Below are 25,730 nucleotides of genomic sequence, written 5' to 3' on the forward strand. Positions count from 1 at the left end.
GCTATCCAGATACTAATTACCTTTAAATAATTCTGCCTACATTGGCCAATATGTGAATATACAGGTAGTGAACAAAAAATTGAAACACCTGAGTAAATGAGGGAATATACTGTATTGTATATTAATACTGTATATAGAAAACAAGGATTTAATACAGGTACAGGTTTGGCTCGTGCTTTAAGCAAATAACATTTCTCAGCATGCTTAGGGTCATGTATAAAAATACTGGACAGGCCTGAATGCCTATAATTATGGTCAGCATAGCTAACCATAAAGAAAGTAGATTTTCAGTTGCACAACTAACCACTTGCTATAGGAGCCCTAATCAGTTTAGGAGAAAAAGAATAATCTGAAAGGTCAATACATTGTTGTGTGTAAATGCATGTCTCTGTAAGTTCCCTACAATAGACTGATTATCAAGCCACAACTTACATGATGATATAACAAGTCGACCGTGAAGACAAATTAAGTGGTAAATAGCCACAGATCAGGAAAATGTCAGTAGTCCCTATGAGTACAAAGACGTCATTAAGAAGTGGAAAGATCACCACATCACCCAGACAGTACCTAGAGCCGATCAGGCCTCGCTCCCACACTTACTGTAGCTGATGTGTTTAGAGATGCCACTGTGACTTTGAAAGGCTTGCAAAATTCTATTTTTAAGATGGGAAGCATTGTTCAAACATCCACAGTAATCCTGTCCCTACTCAAAGTTGACCTGTACAGCTGAACAGCAAGAAAAATGCCTTTACAGAAAAAGACTAAACTTAAGTCTCATTTGAAACATACTGCAAAGGGATGGTTTAATATTACGATTTATCATTTTAACGGAATAAAGGCCTGCACCACAGGGTCAAAGTCAAACTGGAGTGGTCTGACTAGAAGACAGTTAATGTTAATGTTCTTGAGCTGACCAAAATTCTCATTTAAATCCTACAGAAAAGTTGTTGAGGTTTGATGATGGCAGATCATAAACTTTCCCCAAAAGATTTCTTACTACTGGGGCAATTGTCCCAGGAAGAATGGACTAAATTACATCATCCCACAATGTTGCTAGAGTCGTAAAAGTACCAATAGCAGTAATTAGTGTCTAAGATCTTTCCAGTACTAAGTACTAACCTAAAACATATGCTAAGTGAAATTTACCGATTGCATTTCTTCTATGCAAGGTTTTCCGACATTCAGCCTCCTTCGTGTGTAACTGTTCAGTTTGGTCATAATATTTAAACAAAAACATTGATGTTAAAAGAATGGATGCACTACTTGTAATTCACCAAAATGTGATATTATTGGCAGGGGGCAAATTTGTTTTCAAGAGAGAGCCACTCTTCCTTTGGTCTAGAAATAAGATGGGCAGCCAAGATGTCCTTCTCATTGGAAGCCTGCAGGTATCCTCAAGCCTGAAGGTAACAGCCCAATGCTAAAGGCTGCAGTGCTCAGCCATTTTATGATAATTCTGCTGCCAGGCTTTGGGGCATCCATTAAAAAAAAAAAGAGAGGTCTCAACCTCAACAGTGCATATTTCAGAGCATGACGTGCACTGACCTCGGCCCTACTGGTAATGGGGGGAAGAGGAAGTACTAAAAAATGGTGATTCACATATACATTGGACAAAAACAAAACAGGGGTCTAATTTCAATTAATACAGAAATAAACTACCTTATAACGAGCTTGGTCTCGGTCGTATATCCTTTTCTCCGACACCATTTTTGGAGCGAAGAACCTGGCGAGCTTCCCCAGGAAGACTCCATTGCGCAGACCCTCTTCCAGCTCTGTAGTTGGAGGTAACTCTTCCTCCAGGCAGGCTTCCATCCACCTGAGAACACCAAACAAAACCACTCCATTCAATCTACAGTCCATACCATTTAACCACTGTTAGCCTACAAGCGTGCTTCATCCATCACTATTGCATCAACTCTGATTCTTAGATCATATCTTTCACCCAGCCATGTTTTAAAGAAAACTCCTCAGGATGCTTTGAGAAACTGCTGGATGAGATTCTAGAGTCATTACTAATTCGACAACCACCCAAGATAGAAGGGCCTAGTGATTTAACTTCTCTGGGCTGCATCATGAATACTACGTGCACAGAGAGGCACTCAGTGAAAATATGGTGGCTTGAACAAGCGTGGTGTCTAAGAAATCTCCTAACATGTGTTAGTGGGATCATTCTTGGCTGTAATTCCTGAAATGATAAGCTGTGAATTCATAAACCACTCTCCAGATCTTCAACAGCTTTATTATCTTATTACAGAATTATTTTCCAAAGAAACACAGGATTTGAAAAGAGGGGATACTCTCCATATCAAGTCAACAGGCAAGGATACTTACAACTGTTCTGCTGTTCTGGCATTTGATATATGGACACCTTCATGTATACATACTCATGGTGAAGAATGCTTTAAAAATTCAGTGTTATTTTTGTAAACTGATTGGAGCTAGTCAATTAAAGGTATAGCTTTCTCCTACTTCACAAAAAGCTGACTACACAAAAATAATAAATATTCATGCCAAGCTAAAACACATTAAGCACTACCATTACAATTCTTAAATGAAAAAGTGGAATGTGGTTGTTGTAAACCTCCTCCACATTCAACCTGTGACCTCTGCAGTCCAGTCCATTAGCTAACAACGGAAAAATCCTATTGCTCATTTCTTTAATGATTACTAACAGGACCAATACAATAATGAAGATGCTTATTGTACAGAAATACTGTAAACAGGCAGCACTGCTGTAAAGCATGTGATTCTAAAAACCTTTTTACAGTCATGTAAATGTAAAGATGGCTCTGTAAGAGTCTGAATGCTTATGCGTTTTACAGAGCAATGGACACCTGCATCCAGAGCAATGTTTGTGCTTGGTTGAAGAGCCAGTGGTGTGAAGCTACAACCTCTACAATTGGATTATGACTGAATGCCTTTAAGTCAGAATCCCCTCTAAAAAGTGGGATATTTGGCAGAATCCTCATCGACACAGAGAAAACATGAAAATCATTTTATTCTATTCACCATCTTGTTTCAGGGCTTGAATATCACATTTTAATTTGTAAGAGAAGATAAGGGTAGATGCTGTATATTAAAAGTCAGTTATTATTTTTAGTGCAAAACAGCTAGCATGATTATTTGCTTTTTCTATAGGTTTGTAGGCATTAGTTTAGAAATCCCAGTAGTCCAATTTACAAATAGTAAATCAAATATTGCTGATTTTTAAGGACTTTTAACATTGAACATGTTTGTGTGGGAATTTTAAAAAATAATGCATCCACTCATTTTCTAACTGATTTATCTAAAACACTAGACAGGACACCAGTCCATTGCAGGGCAGACACAGACACGAACACACGCACACTGATACCACGGCCCATTTTCCCAGAAGCCAGTCTACTGTAGCAGAATATCTTTGGAGTTCTGGAGGAAAACGGAGCACCCAGTGGAATCTCCAACACAGGGAGAACATTCCACCTTCATGAGGATCACAACCCAGGAACTGAACCAAGGGCCCAAGCGCAAGGCTTAGTAATGTTAACCACTGCGGCATCAAGAAAAAATATTTTTCTCATTATTTTGGAAGTTAATTTGTTCCTGGAAAGGTCCTAAAACTAAATTCTGTATCGATTTAAAAGAAAAAAATGTTTCTGGGAGATATACATGCAATTGTAGAATTTGTAGAAACTTGGATAGTGACAATAGTGACAACAGAAAGAAGATGTATAGGTCTGAGCATATTTTTTTTTATTTTTTGGATGAAGATTTAAAATCATGACTGCAGCCGGATAGAGCCAAGCTATTGCATACCTTAGAGAAACTCTAAACCATCTGTATCCTTACATAAATAAGAAGGGGCTCCATTCATGCTGATGATTTGTAACATATCATGGAACCTCTGAAAAACAGCTTGGTTCTTGTCACAATCTACAGTATATATTTTTACAGAATTCTCTATTCTGGCAGGGATCAATTATTCAAATGACTTGTATAGTTCTTCAATGTTGAAATAATGCCTAAATACTTATTCTGTAGGTCAGTCACTGTCAGGAGCACAAGCTATATTGTGAATCCTGACAAATTACCATTTTAAATATAACATTATCTGAACTGCTGATACACCATGACCATGTATACAATTAAGCCTTGTAACAGAAAAGGAAAAGTTAACAATACAGGTCCACCAGTATCACTACTATTATCTTATGTTTGTAAACCACTAAAAGACAACCTGCATAAGACTATCTGTTTTGCACATACTGGTATTCACCAATAACAATATGATGTGTATCTACTGTCATACTTACAGGATTTAACATTGTTCCTCAATTTGGTTCTAACTATACTTATCCTCTGCAGGTTTGAATGTAAATGGATTGCTTACAGCTACTTTTAATAATGTTGAGTTTATCTCAGACATCCAACAGACCTTGGTATAAAAGAAACAAACAAGTTCCTGTTGTGCAGTTGTTCGTAGGCTGTAAAGAAAGTAACTTATGGGGGCAGGTACACATTTTTGCAGCACAATTTGTTTAGCAAGTACCATAACAACTTAGTTAGCAATTAAGCAACAACTAAAGCCATCACTGCTATAACACAGTCAGAAAAACATCAATACTCTCTGGTTCCTCTAGGAGCCATATTAATCACACTTGTCTCTCCAAGAAATCAGAACAATAGTGGACTTCTTATGGAAAGCGAGAAGTTTGCCGTGTTACACGGTAGACTTTCCAGTAACCTTTCAGTACTAAACTGAATAAAAGAATTATTAAAAACCAGACAAATCTAAAGGGTACTGCACAAAAGTATACCATAACATGTGATTCATATGAGAAAAATATAAAAACTTTAACGAATTCATAAAGTGAGGTTTGAACTAACAAATATTACACTGTCATATTTTATTTTAAATACAGACTAGACAATTTAGATTTTAGTCATCACTTGAACAGAAACAGCATTAACAACTCACACCTGAATTGGTTGTTGAATTGAATCAGCATTATCAACTGGCACCTTAAGAAGGCTCCCCCAACCAAAACATTGTCTCTTTTCTTTTCCTTTAAGCATGGAATAAACGTTTACCTGTTCCTTTGCAGCCTATGCATGCTGACGCAGCTACCTGCTTATCAATTCATTACCTGACAAGGCTCTTTTCCCCTTTCTTGTTTCTGTCTCCCTTGTTCCCAGGGAGAGATGAAGAATTCATGTTACTACTTAGCAAAATGACTTTGCTAAAAAAACGTACTTACTGGAAGCTAAAATATCTAAGTCTGAAGATTATTTTTTCTACTCCTAGAAGAAAAGAATCTGAATACAGTATATTTAACTCCCAAACTTTTCTCAAGCTGGTTTATATTCTGAGCAAACTAAATCCAAGTTCTGACAGCAGGAGTCCAACAAGTCCAAATGCAGTAGGCCTCACCTGTCAGAGCATAAAATTCTGTGACCCCTTCAGTATTACTTATTCCATCACCTCATTATATACAGGTACTAGGCATAAGTACATAATCTAACAGGACATGGCAGTGGTTTGAGTTGGAACATCTGATGGGATTTTTAAGTGCTGTGGTGTGGAGTGATTTACCAAGTGAAATGACTCATTTAGCACCACAAGCCAAGCCATGCAAAGTGTAACTGCACAACAATATGATGGAATTGAATCAATAAAACACAGATCGTCCCTAGCCCTTTTTATATTCAATGTATAAATTCATTAAAAATAATGATCACTTCTTTTCTGTTCCCTGAGGACACCCTTTAAAAGTGGGAAATTCAAATCCCTTATACAAATTCCTCTCCAATACTACACTGACTCAGAAGGGCTTTGGAAAATGAAATTTGGGAACTGCTCAATGACCTTTCATTTCCTGAAACAAAGAAGCATTGTTGAGGCACCTACTCTTGTACAGTTTTTCACATGCCTGTGTAGGGGCATGATGCTATAGGCCCTGGCCTGCCTTTATTTATTGAATCTCTGACTGGAGTCCAACCCCTTTACTTTTTTTTTTATCAACCTGCTTCAGGTCAGCCAAACAGAAAACCAAGCTAAGTTGTATTTTCAAATGTATTCTAACTTGGGATATTATCTGGAAAGCAAGTTTCAACACGTAGGCGGCTGTAACCAAATTAAGCGAGCATCACATTGCAGAACTCCATGCATGTAGTGGACAATGTCTGTCAGAACAAGGATCAGCCGGGGGGAATGTTTTTATTTTCTACAGACAGCATTACAATTCTAGAACTCAACACCACCCAACCAAAGCAGCCACACATTTTCCATTACTAAGTAAGGCATTTGTGATGTAGTCCAAAAAGGTTGTATTTGCAGACAGCCCCAATCCAATAACAAAGAAGGCGCATGCAGATTTGATATTTACTTTATTACAGTATATCAATGCCAGGTATGTCACTGAATGAGCACTACGAGGAGAAGTACTGGAACGCTATGAGAGATTTTTAGTCAATAGTCATTTCTAGTATATAAAAGCCTAGAAAAATCACACAACATGTTACTGATTTATGATCTAGCCTCCACATGGAATAGGAATTACATAGTTCAGAATATTTTTTGTAAATCCAACAGCAGTGTGAAGAGCCAGCACACTCAACACCAAAACTCTAACACTGCCATCGTGTTACTTTTAATCTGCGCTTTAATAAGTCTGTCCTTGTCTTTCGGACTACCTCCAGTTTTCTAGTTCTTAACCACTAGTCCCCTCTTAAGGAAGAATAAGTTATACCTCTATGATTTTAAACTCGGGGTGACACAGAGATGGTTAGCATTGCTGCCTTGCACTGGGGTTCTAGGTTCAATTACTGGGGTTCAATCTGTTTGGAGTTTGTGTGTTCTCCATGTGTTCGTGTGGGTTTCCTCTGGGTGCTCTGCTTTCTTCCCAAAGTCCACAGACATATTGGTAGGTTAATTGGCTTTTGGAGAAATTGGCCCTGGTGTGAAGGTTTTTGTGTTTGTGACTGTGTGCCCTGTGATGGACTGGTACCCCATCCAAGATATATCCACACCTTACACCTGTTTCTTGCCAAGACTCTGGAACCACCACCATCCGCAATTGGGTAAAGCAGTCGGAAAACAGTTGGATGAATTTTAAAACAAAATCCAAGTCCTCAACAGGCCACCCATTTCACTCTCACTATCACAGTACTAGAAGGGGGAAAGAAGCGATCAGACCCCTTTCTTTCAAATTCTCATCTGTCTAATGATTTGAATAGGCACGATTATTAATGAATACTAGATTTTAATGACGGTCTGAGGTGAGGTGCATTAGGTCTCAGTAGACTTGAACAAGTCAACCCCAACCACTCTGCTCATGTTTACACTTGACCACAATGATCTAGGTCCTCACGCCAGTGTTGTATGGTGAACAGTGCTTTCATTTAAAATAAGACTACCGCTCTAAGTACAAATAAATGATCTGGTTTAGACTCTTGCTCTACCACTTTAGAGTGCCAAAGCATTAATGATTTTGTTCTGCATTAGTCTGTACTTCTGCAATGGAAATAATTTAACATCCAGGACAAAGTTAAATCCCATGATACAGTGCTTTTTAAGTCTGTTCAAGACTAAAGATATCCATTTTTTGGCTTAATTATTTATGCATATGTGCATTATATATACAGTATAAAAAAGCAAACAGAAAATCATTCCAACCAAAAAACTATCACTCATTGTTAAGCGGATAGTCTTAGCATATTGGAACTAATCATGACAAGGGTTTAGAGTGTGGAAGAAAAAGTATAACATTTCTTTTTTATTATCTCCTATTTTCAGAAACCCTGTACAAAGCGAACATCAAAAGAAACATGGCACTGCCTCAAGCTACTTTTTAAGGGATTATAAACCTCCAAACATCAGAAGAGGACGCAGAAGCCAATTATTTTATGTTATTAAGAAAAGAGACAGAAATGATTGCACTCAGCACTTATTTATTAAACATTTGGAAACTGATACAAAACTTACATTGTTATTACAAACAAAGAGTGCATGTGAAGGTGGAAGTCTTAATTTCTGTGTTTATGGTCATGCTAAAACTATTTTTTGCAAACCACTGTTTTTGCAATTTATATTATCCCACAATCATATAATTTAGATCTGTTGTTCAAATCAACAATTCGTCCTTTTCATTCAAAAGGTGCTAAAATTATAATTTTAACCCAGTATGAAGTCGGCATGAGTGGGTAAATTATAACAGTTGGAATATACTCTACAACTGTGCATCTAGTCTAAATCCAGAAAACACCAACCAAAGTACGGTACAGTTTTCTAGTGAATGTTTCTCATTGGATTAATCATTTGTAATTCAACAAAATGAGAAGTCATTGGATGGGAGTGAACAGTTTTGCGAGGTACCTGAAGTAGGCTGTTGGGTTTGTTTTCTGCAAACTTCAGCTAAAAATGAAAAAAAAAAAGTTCAGACCAAATTCCAATTGAGAATAGTGTGGTCTAGAGGATTAACAGACTGAGGAACTGCACACATGGTGGAAATCATCTGTATTTTACAGCTGTATTAAAAAAAAACATATTAAGAAATCCTGGACTACAAAGACAGCAGCTTACTATAGCACCTTAACACACTCCAGCACAGAATACAATGTCACAGAGGTTGATCAATCAAGGCTGAAAAATCCATTCTCCCAAATTTACACTGCATGCCTTCATGGAATGCTAATAAAATTAACTTGAAAGAAAAAGCAATAAAATATTGCTTACAAAAATCTTTATATTCCTTATTGAAAATTATCCAAGCAGTGAAATATTGAACCAACGAGATTAATTACTACAAATGCTTCCTAAGATGTTCCTCACAATCACAGTCTTTAACAATGACATTAATGATCGTTCCCTTACAAATTCCATCCCCTTTTCTCTGGTTAGACATTTCTGGAAACCAGAAACAAGTTACTCATTAAACTCCAGCCTAATAAGAATGCTTAGCTACTGTATAATGTTCCATATAAACGATATCAATGGAGAAGTGGAAACAACATTTAAGATAAGGGTTTAAATAAAAATGAGTGACAGCTCATACTCTTGGTTCTACTATTTACAGTATATTATTGAAATACAGTTCCATGGGTGTTTCAGTGCACTGACTTTTAGTTGAACTTAAATTTTCATGCAACATTTCAAAGTCTCCTTCGGCTTTTTAACAGACTCTTAATCCATTCACACTAATTTTAACAGACACATACTCCCCTTTTTGGATGACGGGGCATGTAAAATGAATTTTCAAAGAAACCCATTAACTTTTAGCTCTGCAGACTTTTTCGTATAATCAATTGAACACTGCTTATACAGCATGGCACCCAATGTCAGGCATGTTAAGAGCCCCAAAGTTACATGTAATACAACATTACAGACAATCACAAAACCCTGTTTCATTCAGGCTTAGAATTTGTAATTGCTTTGCTTGAATTCTGCTTTGAAACAAAATACATCATGTAACACATACAGCAGCAATGAAGATGGCACTGCCCAGGGTGAAACGGTAATTTCTCTTTGTTTTTTGTTTACCAAGTTCTCTGTACAGTATGTGTGTTTAAATATGACAGACTAGATTTAATGCATTTCCCCACTGTTAGTTATCTCACTTTTATTTATTTTATTGCTGCTGTGGATTTAGGATGGTGTGTGAACGTGTTCGGTGGATGAATTCTATTATTGCCTTTATGCTGTATATTTGTATTGTGCGTCTTTAATTGAATGGGCCCACCAAACCAAATTCCAACAAACTGGTTGTAATGGCAATAAAGCATTGAACTTGAAATTTGATGAAGACAATGGAAAAGTTTTTCATAAAATAAAACGTGTGAGAGTTTTAGTTGGTTCAAGTTGAACTGAAATATTAGTCCTCTACAATACTGTGACACATTATTCTGAAGACTTGTACTCAGCCATTTCTCTTTTATTAAACACTCTAGAATTTATTTCATGTAATATCTTGTATTAGTGTGCATTACCTGGTATGTCTTGGAACAACAGACTGGCTCAAAAATGTATGTCTAGATGGAAGTCGAGCAGAGATACTGAAATACAAGTATCTGGATACTAAGCTGCTCAAGATCAAATTACTTTCCAGCTGTGCAATAACGCAACAAGCTCTGACAAACTTGTTTCAGTCACTGTTGGCAAAAAAGACAGACCTTGGCAATCCACATATCAAACACTTAAATCTACCGCCAGTCTCCGGTATACCAGACTGATGGAATCCATAGCAACTGACAGCTGAAGCAGAATGAAAGGACAACAAGCAAGAAGTTGTTTCTGAAGAATCAAGATAAATCAGTAAAACTTTCTTAATTCAATACTTTTACACACATGCTCCATTAAATTATGTCAAGATTTAAGACTTTTTTTATCCTTAAAGTACAGCAACTCCCTTTACTCACACCTTCAATAAATAACCCACTCTAACTATGAATTATGAATTACTGTGCTAACAGTAAAGATTTATTTATAAGTTTACAACATTTCAAGATTTTATTTTAATGAACAAAACAATTGCAAGAAATGTACTTGATTTGTTGAAGGTACAAGCTGGAAGACCTAAGGACCTGTACTTATTACGTGTACTATAGAGACAGGTTAGCGAAGAGAGGCCCTGTGGGACTGAATAAAGAGTATAACATCCAGACCATTCACGCCTTCCTGATCTGATGAAAAAATGAAAACAAGGGAATGACAGCCAGTGACCATATCTTAATTGTCTCATATTAATACAGTATAGCATTATATCTCACCACAGAATACTGTACAACAAGTTCAATAGTGGCTTCTTCGCTCTAAGAAGCAATCCAACATTAAACAGGATTTACAAAGTACAAGAATACAAAAGGCTAGTTTTAACTTCAGGAACTTTACTTGATCACTATTTTTCTGAACATAAAATATAGTACTGTTCTCCACATGGCATAAATCAATTTACAAAACATTTAAACTTCATGGAATCTATATCTAATGTTAAACAACATGTTTTGTTATTCCCCTTTAATCTGGACAATAGCACGCACAATGCCATTGCCAAGACCAGAATCAAAATGCAACTATTTGAACTGTGGAGTATAAAATGCTAGAACCTTATTTAAACCGAGACAATTACTGCAAATGTGACTGTCTGCAGACAACACATTTATCTTGCTAAGAAATGCCAGACTCCTCAAGGCACCCTTTGTGTGTGTGAAGAAAAAAGAAGACAATTACCCACTGTGAAAAGAGTGGACACAGGCATCGCAGGCACTGCAAAAGGATTTCAAAAGGGGGGGAAAGACTGAGAAATTTAACATCTTGTGTTTTGATGGACTCCATTTTCTGTTTTGGATTCTTCAGTAGGTATTAAAATGACATGCAGAACCTTTGAGAAAATGAAATTTAAAAAACCCACAGAAGAAAAATAACACCAAATATAGTACTACTAAAGGAGACACTGTACAAAGACTTTTTTCCCCCAATTTATCAATAATTTCCGATAGCAATTTGACAATTTAAAGTCCAAATAAAGATTGCAATATGTACTTGACAAGACAAATCAAATTTTAATGTAAACTGAGCATCGCAAGGAAAGTTCTGCACTAAAAGGAGTAGAATTCAATTTAATTCTACAGAAATGGGATTTGCATGGAAGAAAGGCATGACAGTCAAAAATGGATTTCATAGGTTGTCATCTCACTAAAATTAGACACATTTTAAGAAAGGAGATGGTCCTGACATTTTATACTAGTATTAAAAAAATGGAATGCTACCTGCATATACTTTCTTAAGGATTCTTTTCAGAGTCTGAACTATTTTGATGAAAGAAGCTGGTCGAAGTAAAATTGGCCATCTGTGAGCCCCAGACAGACATGATGAGCGGTATGTGCTGTACATCACTGACTGAGAATGCACTGCTCAGGCTCCCTTGAGTGTGAGCAAACACGTTTCACTTCTGCTAGACCATAAAATGTGGATACTGGGGAATTAACTGTTGAATACATAAAATGCCGTCTATCACAACCACAAGAATTAGAATTCGTACGGTCATGTGAGCACGGGTCAGAAGTTCTCACAGCATAAAAGGAGACCATATTACAGCAGAATGGTTTACATCTAAGAGTAATAATCATTTAACAGGCTATTACACAGATGTTTTGTGCAGAAATCTTGCTGCATAATAGTTTTGTAATTGACAAGGTACTGCAAATGACCAACCATGCTTAAGTCCACTGAATCAGGAATATCGAAATAAAATTCTTTTCAAATCAAAATTCTCTTTAAAAAAAAATTATATCCTGCTGATCAATTCTTATTTTTTTCAATTTATCACACGATAACACAACAGTAAAATCTCTTTGAATCATTTTAGTTAAGGTGGTAAAATTGTACCAGTTTGTATGTCACCCATACAGTAGAGAAAACAGAACTTGGTTTTCCCTATAATTGGAAATGCATTCCAAAGTAGCAAATTATAAAGTAGCAAATTCTCACTAATTTTGTAAATATCAAAAGTACCTCAGGAGAATGTGTGCTCAATATAAAAGGTCCTTTAGAAGTGCTCGAAGTGCACAACTACTGCATACTTATGAAACACTCAGCCAGAAAACATTTGGTTGTTTAGCCCCATGTCTAAACGATGGGCCCTTATAAATGCTTTGAACAATAGCTGTTTTTTTTACACTGCAGAACAACGCCATTGGCCTATAACACAGAGATACAGAACATTATTAAAAAATACATCAAGTTTACTCAGCAATATATTCTCATCCTGCAACATCTAATGCCTCTATAGATGTTGAAGAGGAGCCTCATTTTCTAACATTTTTCAGAGGATCTACAACCCATATATACAGTATGTTAATAATGCTTCTAAATTAAGCAGATTGAGTCCAGTAGCTAAACTGATCCCCTTAACAAGGTGTTAGAAGGCTGAGTATAAGATCTTAATACTGCAACTAATTTAAGACACGGTAGTCCATCACAGCTTTCCTTAGTTACTATGAAATTCTGTACAAAACATGGATACTTCCTGTTCACCATACTTGCAGAGTCTTGGAGAAAACATTTTAACTTGTATCTTTCAAGGCTGCTTCTCCCCACTCATCCATTCTAAAATACAACTTAAAAGTTTGTCTCCAGCTACTACACAGTAACAGGAGACCTAAGACTAAAAAATGTAAAGAAATGCACACAAAAACATTTTAAAATAATGAACAAAGATTACAGACCAAAGCCCCAGAATGCACAGGATTCAGCATTTAATCTCCTTGATTACAGCATCGCAAGGGAGGTTTCTAATTAATTCTGACAACAGTGTACAATTAGAGATGGGCTCCCCCCACTCATTATTCTAATTGCTTTACAGTTAGATTGAATTCCAAAAGATGTTTAATTAAATCTCCCATCTGCCAAACCACCATAAGGTCTATACTACATCAGCACATTTTTGTCTAAATAACTAAATTCAAGGACCCTCCTTGCACAGCGTTAATGTAAACAGTAGAAATGACTATCTTAAACCAAAATATTCAATACAATCCTACTCCCTATTCACACAACTTGACTACACCTCAGAGAAAAAAAATCTCTCTCAAAGAGAAGGCAGTTTCATGTTACTTAAAGTTAAAAGTCTGAGGAGCATAGTTTTACGTTAAGAAGTATATCCCAAACAATGCTTACAAACCTGAGCACTGGTAGGACTAAAAGATATCAGCACTGTAAACTTTCTAAAAAGCAAGGAGCATTTATCGAAAGAAAACAGCAAACTAATGTTAACAGGTAGGACCAATATTAAGCATGTAAATGATACTGGAAATAAACCGTCACTGGCTGCCCATACATTCACAGTCCTAATTCTGATCTCCATTCCCATCAGTTCAGTTTATCAATTATCTTTTCCTGCTCCACATGGACTGAGTGTTCAGCTTAAGTTCTCTAAGAAGCTTTAAATAGTGCTGATTATGCAAGACAAAGAAGAAAATGACCTTCAATTTTTCCCATCCTTCAGGGAGTGTTAATATGCAACACTGTAGCAGGCAGAAAGCATGTCTTTCCACGTGGATACTTAATACACTTCTGCTGTCACATTTTATCCATCATCTTTGCCAAACAAAGATATCAATATTTTAAACTAGTTACAACAAAAGTGCATCAGGCAGCAGTGCAAGTTACAAATGTGCACAAAATCACTGCTTCAGGAAGAGACTACAAAGGACAAGACAAACGGGTACAATAAAGGCTTTGTTTAGTTTTATCAGGAAACAGCTGGAAAAGAAGATAAACAGCAGACAGTTGTAGGAAGTAGAATAGGAATGAACCAGAAGTAAGGAAAGGGAATCTAACAGTTGATGGCAACAGCAAAGGTGTCAAGTAGCAGGTAGATCACTGCCACAGAAAAGGGTATTGAGCTGACGGATGACTAACTCAGGCTGAAGAAAAGATTAATCCATCCAGCCATTTTTCTAAGCGCTTTATCCAGTACAGAGCCACAGGTGAGCCAGAGCCTAACCTGGCAAGCAAAGGCCACAAGACAGGATACACTCTAGTCTGGGACACAAGTTCATCACAGGGCACACGAACCCATGCTTATACAGGGTGAATGTACAGTACAGTACTAACTCCATATGCCTGTAGATAGCACACCAGGTCCAGAATTGAACCCTGGGCCTCAACGCTGTGAGGCAGCAATGCTAACCACAGTGCTGCCCAAGATCAAGACCAAACATTTAAATTCATCTAAGACAATCCATCTTATAACACTCCTTTTACCGAAACAAGTCTAAATTCAAACATAAAAGGTTGTTTTTATGACTCTGTGCTAAACACAACAACTGACAGTCAACGAAACCGACACATTTGTTTTTAATATTCAAATTCAACAAGAAAAAACGAATAATTCATAAACCAGTTTCTCCCCCACAAAGTATTTGCATTGTAAATCCCATGATGATCTATGCTGGTGTTAAGGGGTAGTGCAACAGAAATACTTTTAATTACATTACGGTTTCTAGTCGGAGATTGGATTCTAGTCCATTTTAATTTAAAATTAGGGGGAGGCTTACAGAAGGTAAATAGAACATTACAGCATAAACGTGTTCAAGACCAAAGGCTTGATGCACAGTGAGAATGAAGAGGAAGATTGTAGATCATCGGGTAAACTTTCACGGCTGAAGACCTAAAGTTTGGTAATGCGCCAGAGTATGTTGTGGCGTGGAATTAATAAAGAACACAGCCATTCTGTACAATGCCACAGTGAACCTCTATGAAGCAATCAAAATGTTTCAAGGTGTGTCCAAGAAAAGGCTTATTTTTAATCATTTTAAAAATGATTGTTAGTGTGGTGAGCATTATATGCCAGCAGGGGCTCCTTTCAGCAGAGAAGTGAGATTATTTCAACAAATTCAGCTACGCAAAAATTTTAGAGAGGCTACACCGAGCAAGCCCAGAGTTGATCTTGGTCAGGGAGTTGGGGTTAACAGTGCCACAGGTTCTATAACAACCAAGTAGGCAGGACCTGTAGATGCCAGTTTCACTCTGTACCACTTTGGCTGAAACCATGGCTGACATGTGTTAAATTACACATAACACACCAAAGCTAATATTTATGTTTAAATAAATTTTAAAATAATAAACTAAAAAGAAATACAACCAATGTTGTACTGGTCCAACAGTGAAGAGAGCATTTACAGATTCTCATCAATTTCCTAAAGTATGTTATCCTCACTTCGTGTGGTGAGCATATGTTGTAACTATCATGAAGGCTGGCTCTTTATACAATAAGAAGGGTTCAATTTCTTTGAGATGTTGATGTTTGGATAAAAATGCAGTTTAGAGAATAATACCTTGTTTCCAGTAGCTTTTCTCTATTCTAGCTAAGCTGGGCATTCTGGCCAAGCTATAGTAAAATACAGTATGTCTACAATATGGCCCATGAAGTGTCAGTTAAAGATCAAGAAAATACTAAGGTGAGAAATAGAACCTAGCAAAGATCAATGAAGTGGAACAAACGTTTGCTATCAGTTCTATTTTTGTTGGCTATATGGTTGATGTTAACCTTATTAGAGCTTTTCATTTCAAAAGAGAAAAATCTTAGAAGATGACTTAGAAGTGAAACATCTGACAAATATTTTGAACATGTTAAATTCACCTGTCTCACGTGTGCTATTTGTTTGCATGTACTGAAATCACAAAATATCTCACTGATACTGTTTAAAACAGTGTTTTGTCAGATTTAGCACAGACCTTGTATAATTTATTTTCAGCCAACACTGCTGGATTTGGCTGGGGGTGAGATACTGAAGTGTAGTGTCAGAGCTAATATTGGGGTGTAATTGAATCAAATTGGAAACACCTTCCAGCTTCAACTTGTTTAGACCATCCAACTTTGGGGATACATTAGGGGATATAATGGAAAATCACTAGTAGAAAGAAGGAATCTGCCCAACTAGTCTGATTGGTCAAATGTACACCCATTCTAACGCAGTTTCTTGTGTGCTCTGGACACATTTAGTTATAACCCCATGTTAAATACAAGAAAAGACCCTTCATAATTGAGACAACCAATCTGATAACGCAGAACTCAGCAGGAAAAATTAATCTGACTTAAGGGTCAACGATACCAACGCTATGCATGGACCTATTTGAGTTCCATCTGTCCGCCTCTCTCGTTGTAACCTTCCCTTCCTTGAATCATAATCTTCCTCTAACTAAAATGTCAATGATTTCAATTCACCTTTTACATTACATCTTGATTTCATGGCTAACGATCAGCTCAAAATGTCTTTGTCTGGATTCGACAGTCTTGCAAAATGAGTATAGTCACTCTCAAGATGAATCTTGGCGACTACTGTACTGTACCTGTAACTCTCAGCTCTAGCATAATAAAGGCTTTATACTGGGACTCAATAACCTGATAGGCTTTTTCTTCTAAAGGAAATATGAGAATCCTGCAATTGAATTTATCTTCAATAGTGGAGATTAGACAGCTTTCTTAAAGTGAGGTTGGGAAATTCAGCAGTTCAATGTGATGTAGTCTTCAAATGGTACTTTTTCTATAGTATGGAATGCCAGGCCACAAACTATAATGTGAAATCTATCAAAGACCCATACTGCACCACAAGGAAAAAGGACTATTTTTTTTTCAAGAAATGAAAGCAAGTATGCACTACACCCAGACATACTGTACTTTACCCAACTTGACAATAAGTATTAGGCTTTCATAAGCTGTTCACAATTTTACAGCATTAGGTTGGAGAAAAAAATGGGGGAAAAAATCCACATTTATTTCTGGGAATTATTCATTAGTCATTCCAGTCATTAGACATAACTGGTAATGACCATTGCAAAAAACAGACAAAGGGCTCTTGCCTACATCAGCAGTGTGCAGATTTCATGCAGGAATCACAATGTGTAGCAATGTGGAGGGGTGACTAGGGACTGCACTCCTCTGAGTTTAGATTTGCAGTGGAAACACTGTTGCTGTACACTAAACTAAAATCAATATCACTCCAGCAAACCAGTAGCACAAATTGTATGCAATAAAACCAGCTATGTATCACTTTTAAAGAAAGCACCAGTTCAGCAATTTAACAGTATTACTAGTATTACTAGTAGTATTGCTACATGCAAATAAGGAAGGCATATATTATGCCTCATCCTCAGGAAGATAAAGCACAAATAATGTATTAATCAGTGGATTGGTTCTGTTCATATGGTCTAATCCAGGGGTCTCCACATTCTGCTCTGAGATCCAATATGTTTTCCAAGTACCCTGTTTTTGAAGACTGGAAACGTTAGAGTTCTGCAGCACAATCGGTTCAATGACAAGAAACATTTTTTGTTTCTTAAAGTAATTTAACAAATAACCTGCCAAAGTCAACTGTTCCAAGTTTTTGAGAAATATTGAATCAATGGTTACCTATAAAACCTGTTGGATTTATGCACAACGCCTCATGGAATTCCACCAAGTGTTAATGATATACAGAATGCTGTGATGAAAGACGATGCCAGGTCTCATTTTACATGAACAAATGTCAAGGACAATGTACTACCAAATGCAATGGAGGTTAAATAAAGCTTAAAAGCCCAGATCTGCATCCGCAAAAGCTCTATTTTTCATAGAGCTTTGTGTTATGTATACAAAATAATTCAGCTGAAGTCTGATGTTGATTTGGTTTGCTGTTCAAGGTTTAAATGCTCAACTGCTTAGTACCTAAACTAAAATACATACAGTAAACTCCATGCATACCCAATTTCATAGAATTAAACTAACATTATTTCACACCTTACTGTAGCACATATTATACAACTGAAATTAATTCCACTCCTATCAAAGACTGCAGTTTCCCAGGTTCTGCTCTGCTTTCATTACTCTGCATTCTGAACATGTGCACCTTGCAGGAACAATAATGAGTGACTGTTTCACTAAGCCAGCCTTCTTAGACTTTGCTGGAAAGTCCAGGTTTGCGTCACCTTAGAACCCTCTAACTGCACAGATACCATGGCAACTATTTAACTCGGCACTGTGTGGGGAAGAGAGGCTTCACAGAGGGCAGTTATTTAAAACTGAATAAGGAGAAATAAAGAGCCAAGAGCAGCTTGAATACCACAGGGCTGCACTGCTGTGATGACGATAGTCAACTTTCAGCTGCCCATGAGGAATCTTAAAAGAAGATTATACAATAGTTAACAAAACATTACATTTTGATTTTGAAATGTCATTTGTATTCTAAATACAGTACCTGGGTTAAGAAGGTTATGTAGTTTTAAACAAATCAAGACCAGTTATGTTCTTTTATCTTCCATCGAGGAATTTGCTTTTTCAATCCAGTAATAATTAACTGGGATGGACAAAACCTCCTCACAGACAGCACTCTAATACAGTATAGCCTTTAAAATGTGCAGATCGAACATAAAATGCTAAAGCTGAAAGAGCTGAAATAAACATTTTGTTTACAAAAATGCGTGCAAAGAGCTATACATGAGAAATGAGAAAATATAAATGAGAAAATAGCACCTTATAAAAACGTAAGATCCCACTAGAGCTAATCTTCGTGGCATTATTATGAACAAACCAAAACCAGTAATGTGTAACAGGAAAACGGCTGGCTATCACAAAAATGCTCAGAATCTTGAGCTGGTCTTAAGTGCTGATAGAGAGACTGCACCTTACAGAAGTTTCAAATAAAGTCAACTGTTGATGTGCTGTATCATAATGACCACATTAAACTAACAACACTGTTTATTTATCTAACCTTATTTCCCGCAATTGTTGAAGCTGTAGGTCACATATACAAACAGTGCCAAGTGCCACAGATGCTTTGCACAACCTGGCTGAAGATAAACTATACTATATGGAATCACATTGTAAGAACGACAAATAATTAAGGGAAGGGTGCTGGGAAGGGTCTGCCGCTGCTGGCTTTCCCCTGTGGCAAACAGGGGCACAGCCTTGTGCATAGTCTGCCCTTTACAGTACATAGCCTCTCCCTCACTAAAGACTCCTGTTGAGCCTCCTTGTGGCAATACATTAGTAACTGGGAGTGAACTATGACTGACTCAATAGCCAGGTTGAGAAACTTCTACAAGCCAGATTGAGTGCCTTTTGTTGTTTCCCTCAGTAAAGACTTAAGAGTAAAGGGACATGAGTCTGGTGACATGCTGGTTTTGATAGAGGCATAACATTGATGGTGGTGAAAACCATCAAAGGAACCAGAGAAAAAATTCTATTCATCCCCAAGTAGCCTGTGAATCTCACCATGGCAGTCAAAATTCTGAGTATTATTTACCTGCTTATACTCTCCGGGATGTGCAAATATGAGGAACAAACCTCAACAGCTTTTAACAGGCAGAGCAAACAACTCAGTCCACTTTTGGATTCACAAAGCCATAGCAGCCAAATGATTTTGAACCTACACTCCACACAACCCAGAAAAGATCTAGAACTGCACACTTCAATCAAGCACTGCAGTCATTTAGCGTATAGCACCAATCTTGGCCTCCTAATAATCCCCATCTGTGAACTGGGTTCATCACTCTGTTCTCTTCCTAACTAATAGCTGGTGTGTGGTGGACATAGTGGCGCACTATGGCTGCTTCTGTATTATCCAGGTGGATACTGCACATTGGTGGTGGTGGGGAGTCCCCATTGCTGTATTATTATAGTATTCAGTTTATAAAAGGCTATTAAGAAAGTGAATCAGAAGATGCATAAGACTATAGGAAAATATTTAGCATTACGGGCAGGTAAATTAAATAACTGGTCTTCAATTATCTGACTTGGTATTTTGCAGAGCATTGTATTTATACCATTCGGTGTCATGGGAAGTTGGAACCTACCCAGCAAGTAATAAGCGCAAGGCGAGGTACAGTACACCCTGGACAGGGCGCCAGTCAATCACAGGGCAAGTGCAAACCAACCATACATGGGGACAATTTGGAGGCCATGGTAAAGGCAGAGGGGGCTCGGACACCGGGATAATTCCCTACTCTTATCGAGAAATGCCCAGGAATCTTCAATGACCACATCTGAAAAATGGTGCCCACTACAGTATTGTGTCCCCTCCACTATACTGGGGCATTAGGACCCACACAGACAGCAGGGTGGGAGCCCCCAAATGGTCCCACTAACACCACTTCCAGCAGCAACTATAGCTTCCCAGGAGGTCTCCCATCCAGGTACTGACCAGGTTCAACCCTGCTTAGCTTTAGTAGGTTGCCAGTTGAGAGCTGCAGGGTGATATGCCTGCTGGCTAATATAAGTCTGCATACTGACGATTTAAACAGCCTGACTGTGAACCACTTGGTTTTAAAAATGCCAACATGACTTATTTTCAAGATGCCATTAGCCTAAGAAAAAAAACGAATAATCTTGCTATTTTTTTCCTAAACACAATGTACTTTTAACCACAAGCCTGTTTTTTTCTGTCACAGTCATGGGTTAGTATGTCCTTGTGGGGTCAGAAAGCAGTTTTTTGTATTGTGCAGTAAGCTAACTGAAAGGACACGTGTACTTAATGCGTTTGCTTTGTGCCACTGGTTCAAAGTCTAATTCTCCCAACATTCAGGGTGAAAAAACAGGTGTGGCTTACAAGTGGCACTACAGTTTTAAACACTGGCATAGCAATACATAAATCAACCACAATTACACCTGACCAAATCAAATGGATTCTCAAACACCATCTACTCACGTAGGTCTCTTAATGGAAACTAGGACATAAACTGCATTTACAACAGGTTAACTATAACTATAATAATAGTCCTATTTAATTTCAGGATTTTTTATATCCCTAATAAAAGGAACATCTGGTAACTTCCCTTGTGTATCACCTGTCTAGTACAGTACATCAAAAACAAAATAATAGCATAATAGCGGTTTTAATAGTACTCTTTAAATTGTAGCTCTTCTACATTTTTTAAATGCCCTTCTATCACAAATATTTTTTAAATGCCCAGAAACAACCAATACTTTTGTATCTTCTGTGACTGCTGCTTGATTGTTGTGTTCTGTACTCACTACTGAAACCTGCCAAAACAATCAAGAATAAGTCTATTCAGACATGTACTGTATAGGCTTAATAACCACCTATGTGAAACTCTTAAATCTCTACTGAGGATTCTTGTAATGAGACTTTGCTTCTCTGCTCTGCCACTAACAGCGCTTGTGATATTTGTGCTATATTTTCACACTGCAAAAGGCGTAATTTGGCCCCACAAGGAAGAGAGGACTACAAATAAAATTTAGAACTTCTCCAAATGTCAAGCTAAAGCATGACCTTCCTGAAAGAAATAAAAACTACATAAAATGAGGACTGATTAACGAACAATGCGGTTTAGACATTAAGGAACAAATTACAGAAGAATTCTTACAAATTCTTCAATTCACACCCACATAGCAAATGATTAACCCCTTGAGGGTGTATCACTGCTTTTATAGGGAGTTTAACAGCTCCATAGCTAGTGAGGGGTTCTAATGTTTAATGTTAAGAAAACTTATTAATCTTATCTGAGTAACTAAAACAGAATGTGGTCAAGGGGTGAAACTGAGAAAAGTTAAGACATGATTTCAAGGTTCCTAAGAACCACGCTTCCTCTTGCAAAGGCGTTTGTCCACACATTCAGTCAGGCTACATTATACATGACACAGACAGCTGAAAAATACTGATGTACAGCAACATTTTAAAACCTCTCCAAATAACATTCAATGAAAACTGCATCCCTACAGGCAAGAGTAAGCTTACTGCATGGATTGGATTAGATTTTGGGAAGTTTGCTTGACAAATCAGGTATATGTTCAGGTGGGTAGCTGCGTCAGCATGCGTAGGCTGCAAAGGAACAAGTAATAGGTTTATTCCATGCTGAAAAAAAGAAGAAAGAGAACGTAACGTTTCGGCCGTGGAGCCTTCTTCAGGTGCAGGATATTTTCAACTCAAGAGGAAAATTGTTAATTAATTAATTACTGAAATTAGATCCACGCATAATATGAATCCTACTACATTTGATTAATATAGATAAATTATTAATCAATTCTATTGGAAATTCCAATTTCCAAAAGTGCCTATTAAAAATTTTACAACATATTATTATCTACTATGTTTCCCAGTGGAATAGCTTGCCTATAGATACTTAGGTTTATTCCCTCTGGCCCAAAAATACTAAGAGCACCCTGGAGGAGGCCAGAAACAAACATTCGCATCACATACACACAAGTCCCTTACATCAGCCGCTTACAAGTGTTGTGGTACATTTTAATGAGGATAGAAACTGCAATAACTCCACACAGCTCAATGTTTTAAGAACTGCTTAACTCTGCATTATCACATACATCTCACAAAACCTGTATATTCTACTGTTCCTGCAATAGTAAGGAGGGGGGAAAATATTGCACAGAACTAAAAAACTTTCTTAAAGATGCTTTTTGATTGCAAATATGGGAGCAGCAAATTAGTTACAGCTGACATTCTTCAAAATGTGCCACGGGTGCCATTTTCCCATTTTTTAGAGAATGCAACACCTTCGTCCCATTTTCTGTGTCTTGATTTGCGCTGCTTTTGTTTGTTCCTGCAGAGTTTAATGCAGAACCTCACTGTTTTATTTTTTGCAATTTCAGCTGACCTTCAACCTGCACAGAATTCACTTTTCTTTTTTTAAGCTGAGGACCCTGAAAGTATTGTCAATACTAAGTTACAAAGCACCTCAAGTTACAAAACAACACTGATCATTCTTATGGTATACAAGAATTATTTCAAATGGAAAAATAGCTAAATGTTCTCTGTAGTGAGCATTCACATGATCATCTCCATTGTGCCTCCTAAGATCTTTGTCCCTGTGGGACAAAAGGGTTTAATGAGGAGAAAGAAAGCCAATTAGCCGTACATTGTTCTTTATAGTTATCTTTCACTTCCATGTTTTATAAGAATATATACATTACTGGAGTAGAAAAGGTGGGATTTCCCATCAGTTTTTTTTTTTTTTGCAGTGACTATTTCTCTTTTCTGTATGGAAATAAGTTGTGGTTCTCCCAGAGTTGGTTTGACTAAGCACGGCAAACTAGAGTAAATCTTTCAATGATTTGTTAGTTGGCAGACACAGTGTATTTACATTCCTCATATTAAATAAAAAAACAGAAAAACAATGAAAAAATACACTGTCCCCTTTGTTAAAGTCAATGTCATGGTCTTAATTACTCAAACCTAAGCTAAAAGCCTGGACCAGCACAATACTTTAGCATAAAACTAAATTATAAATAATCTTAAACATTATATTTTAGAATATGAATGACTAATGGAAGCCCCCCTTTAGACACTATTATTTCTTGATGAAGTTTTCAAATATCAGGAACTGAAGGACTGAGAAAATAATAAACTCTCAAATTGAGCCAACAAAGCACTCTAATATCTGTTGTGTCATACAAATGAAAATACAAAAAACAAGAAATTATATTATCATCTCACTTCCCAGGTGGCTCTCTTATCTCATTATATCTAATAATACAGTAACTACTGTACTCAGAATTCTGAAAACTTTGTAGAAAAGTTATGCAGGTGACCTCTTAAACTTTCATGGAAGATGTTGTACAGGACCATCAGTAAATGTTATAAGATCCTTGTGTGCTTTCAGTCTCCATAATGTTAACATTTAAATTTACCTCAGAAGACTTCTGAAGTCATTCCATTTTCAGATACAAAGAATATAGACAAAACATACAGTACAATATACACTATTTATTACTATAACATTACAGTAGTTGTCAAAGCTCTTTCAGAAAGATTTCAGAAATATCATACAAGCATGTTAAATAACACAGCTAAGTTCTGTTCATTTAAGTGAAGAACACAAATTTAAATAAAATGCAGTTACATTACAGAACTGTGCGAATTGTTAGTTGACAGGATACTAAAAACTGCTGATGTAAAGCAGAACACAAAATTACAGCTGATGTAAAACATCTATTATATATGCTTGTGGGTTCAGCATCACCTTTTCTCATTTTAAACAAAAACTGCAATGCAATGTCTATACCTGAGAGAAGGACAGAAAACACTAAAAACATATTCCAGGAATGTAAATTGCAAGAATTTGACATTACATTTTCTAGGATACTACTTGTAAGTAAACCACTGAGGTCTTTAGTTGTACAAGCAAACAGGAAGTTATAATACAGTATGACCTGGCAGTGAATGAACCAAGTAGAAATTAAGGTACAGTATACAGTATTAAAAAACCCGGGAAGACGTGTGCAAGACATTATTAAAACATATAAACATCAGAATGAAAAAAAATGCTGAGCATATTTGTTTATCTATATTTAACTCTATTTGATTTCCAGATCAGATATGCAAAGAGCTTGAGATGATAATACATGCGCTTCAATGACCATTTGTCTCTCCTACTGTATTGCACGGTGTAAACAGTTTAGTTAATAATTCACAATTCAGTATTAGAACACAACACTCTTACTAAAAAAGGGTTAAAAGTTAGATGAAAAGTTATAAATATATAAAAGTAGTGGTATATACAATCCTGTTCCTTGAGAGCTCCAGGTCAGGAGGTCTCAAAGGTCACCTTAAATGACCTTTTTCTAAAGACTGGATGCACTTGTTATAAATGTAACAAGTGTTGAATACAAGTAACAGTTCCTTAGTCCCCGAGGACTAAATTTCCACACAAAGTAATTGCTGAATTAATTCATGAAATAATCTGAAATTGACCCCGATTAAATAGTTCCAGGTATTTAGAAATTAATTATTTAATAATTGCCTATACTGTAAATCCTATGAACTGAAGGTCTCAAGTAGCGGTTTGGAAATGCCAGATCTACAGAAAACAGCACCTTCAGGGAAAAATAAATAGAATTGTATTAATTACAGTAGCTTCTGTTCATTCTCTTTTCACCAAAAGAACTGTATCTCTTTGTAAGAAAACAAAGCCATTGAAAAAACTGCACAGCATCCTAGAGAGAGAGGGCACACAGCAGCAAATCACAAAATATCTTCATTTGGTTTGCCTCCCTTTTTTTTCATTTCAAAATGCTTGTTGTGTCAGGATGAAACTATAATTCAGTTAAATATGAGCCAGCATCTTTCCATTGTTTCTAATTAGCACTACTGAGAAAAACAAGCGAAGGTGATAATATCTATTCCAGAATAACCTACTGTGCTGTGTGAAGGATCCAGATGTCACAGTCTTGTTTAAAATGTAGTTTCCTACTCAAGATATCGTTTAACGCAGCCACTGCTGCAAGTGAAGAAAGACAATGAGC

At 36.8% G+C, this 25,730-nt stretch overlaps 1 protein-coding gene across 1 annotated transcript in view; it reads right to left on the minus strand.

Moving 5' to 3' along the window:
* The window catches only part of iqgap2 (IQ motif containing GTPase activating protein 2), a 114,025-nt gene that overhangs the window by 65,891 nt on the left and 22,404 nt on the right, over positions 1 to 25,730 (minus strand). Inside the window, exon 3 of the mRNA XM_088629641.1 lies at positions 1,660 to 1,816. Within this exon, the coding sequence (XP_088485767.1) occupies positions 1,660 to 1,816 (157 nt within the window). The remainder of the gene's footprint in view (positions 1 to 1,659; positions 1,817 to 25,730) is intronic.

This window comes from Lepisosteus platostomus, chromosome 4 (assembly GCF_059453375.1).
Source record: "Lepisosteus platostomus isolate fLepPlt1 chromosome 4, fLepPlt1.hap1, whole genome shotgun sequence".
Lineage (NCBI taxonomy): Eukaryota > Metazoa > Chordata > Actinopteri > Semionotiformes > Lepisosteidae > Lepisosteus > Lepisosteus platostomus.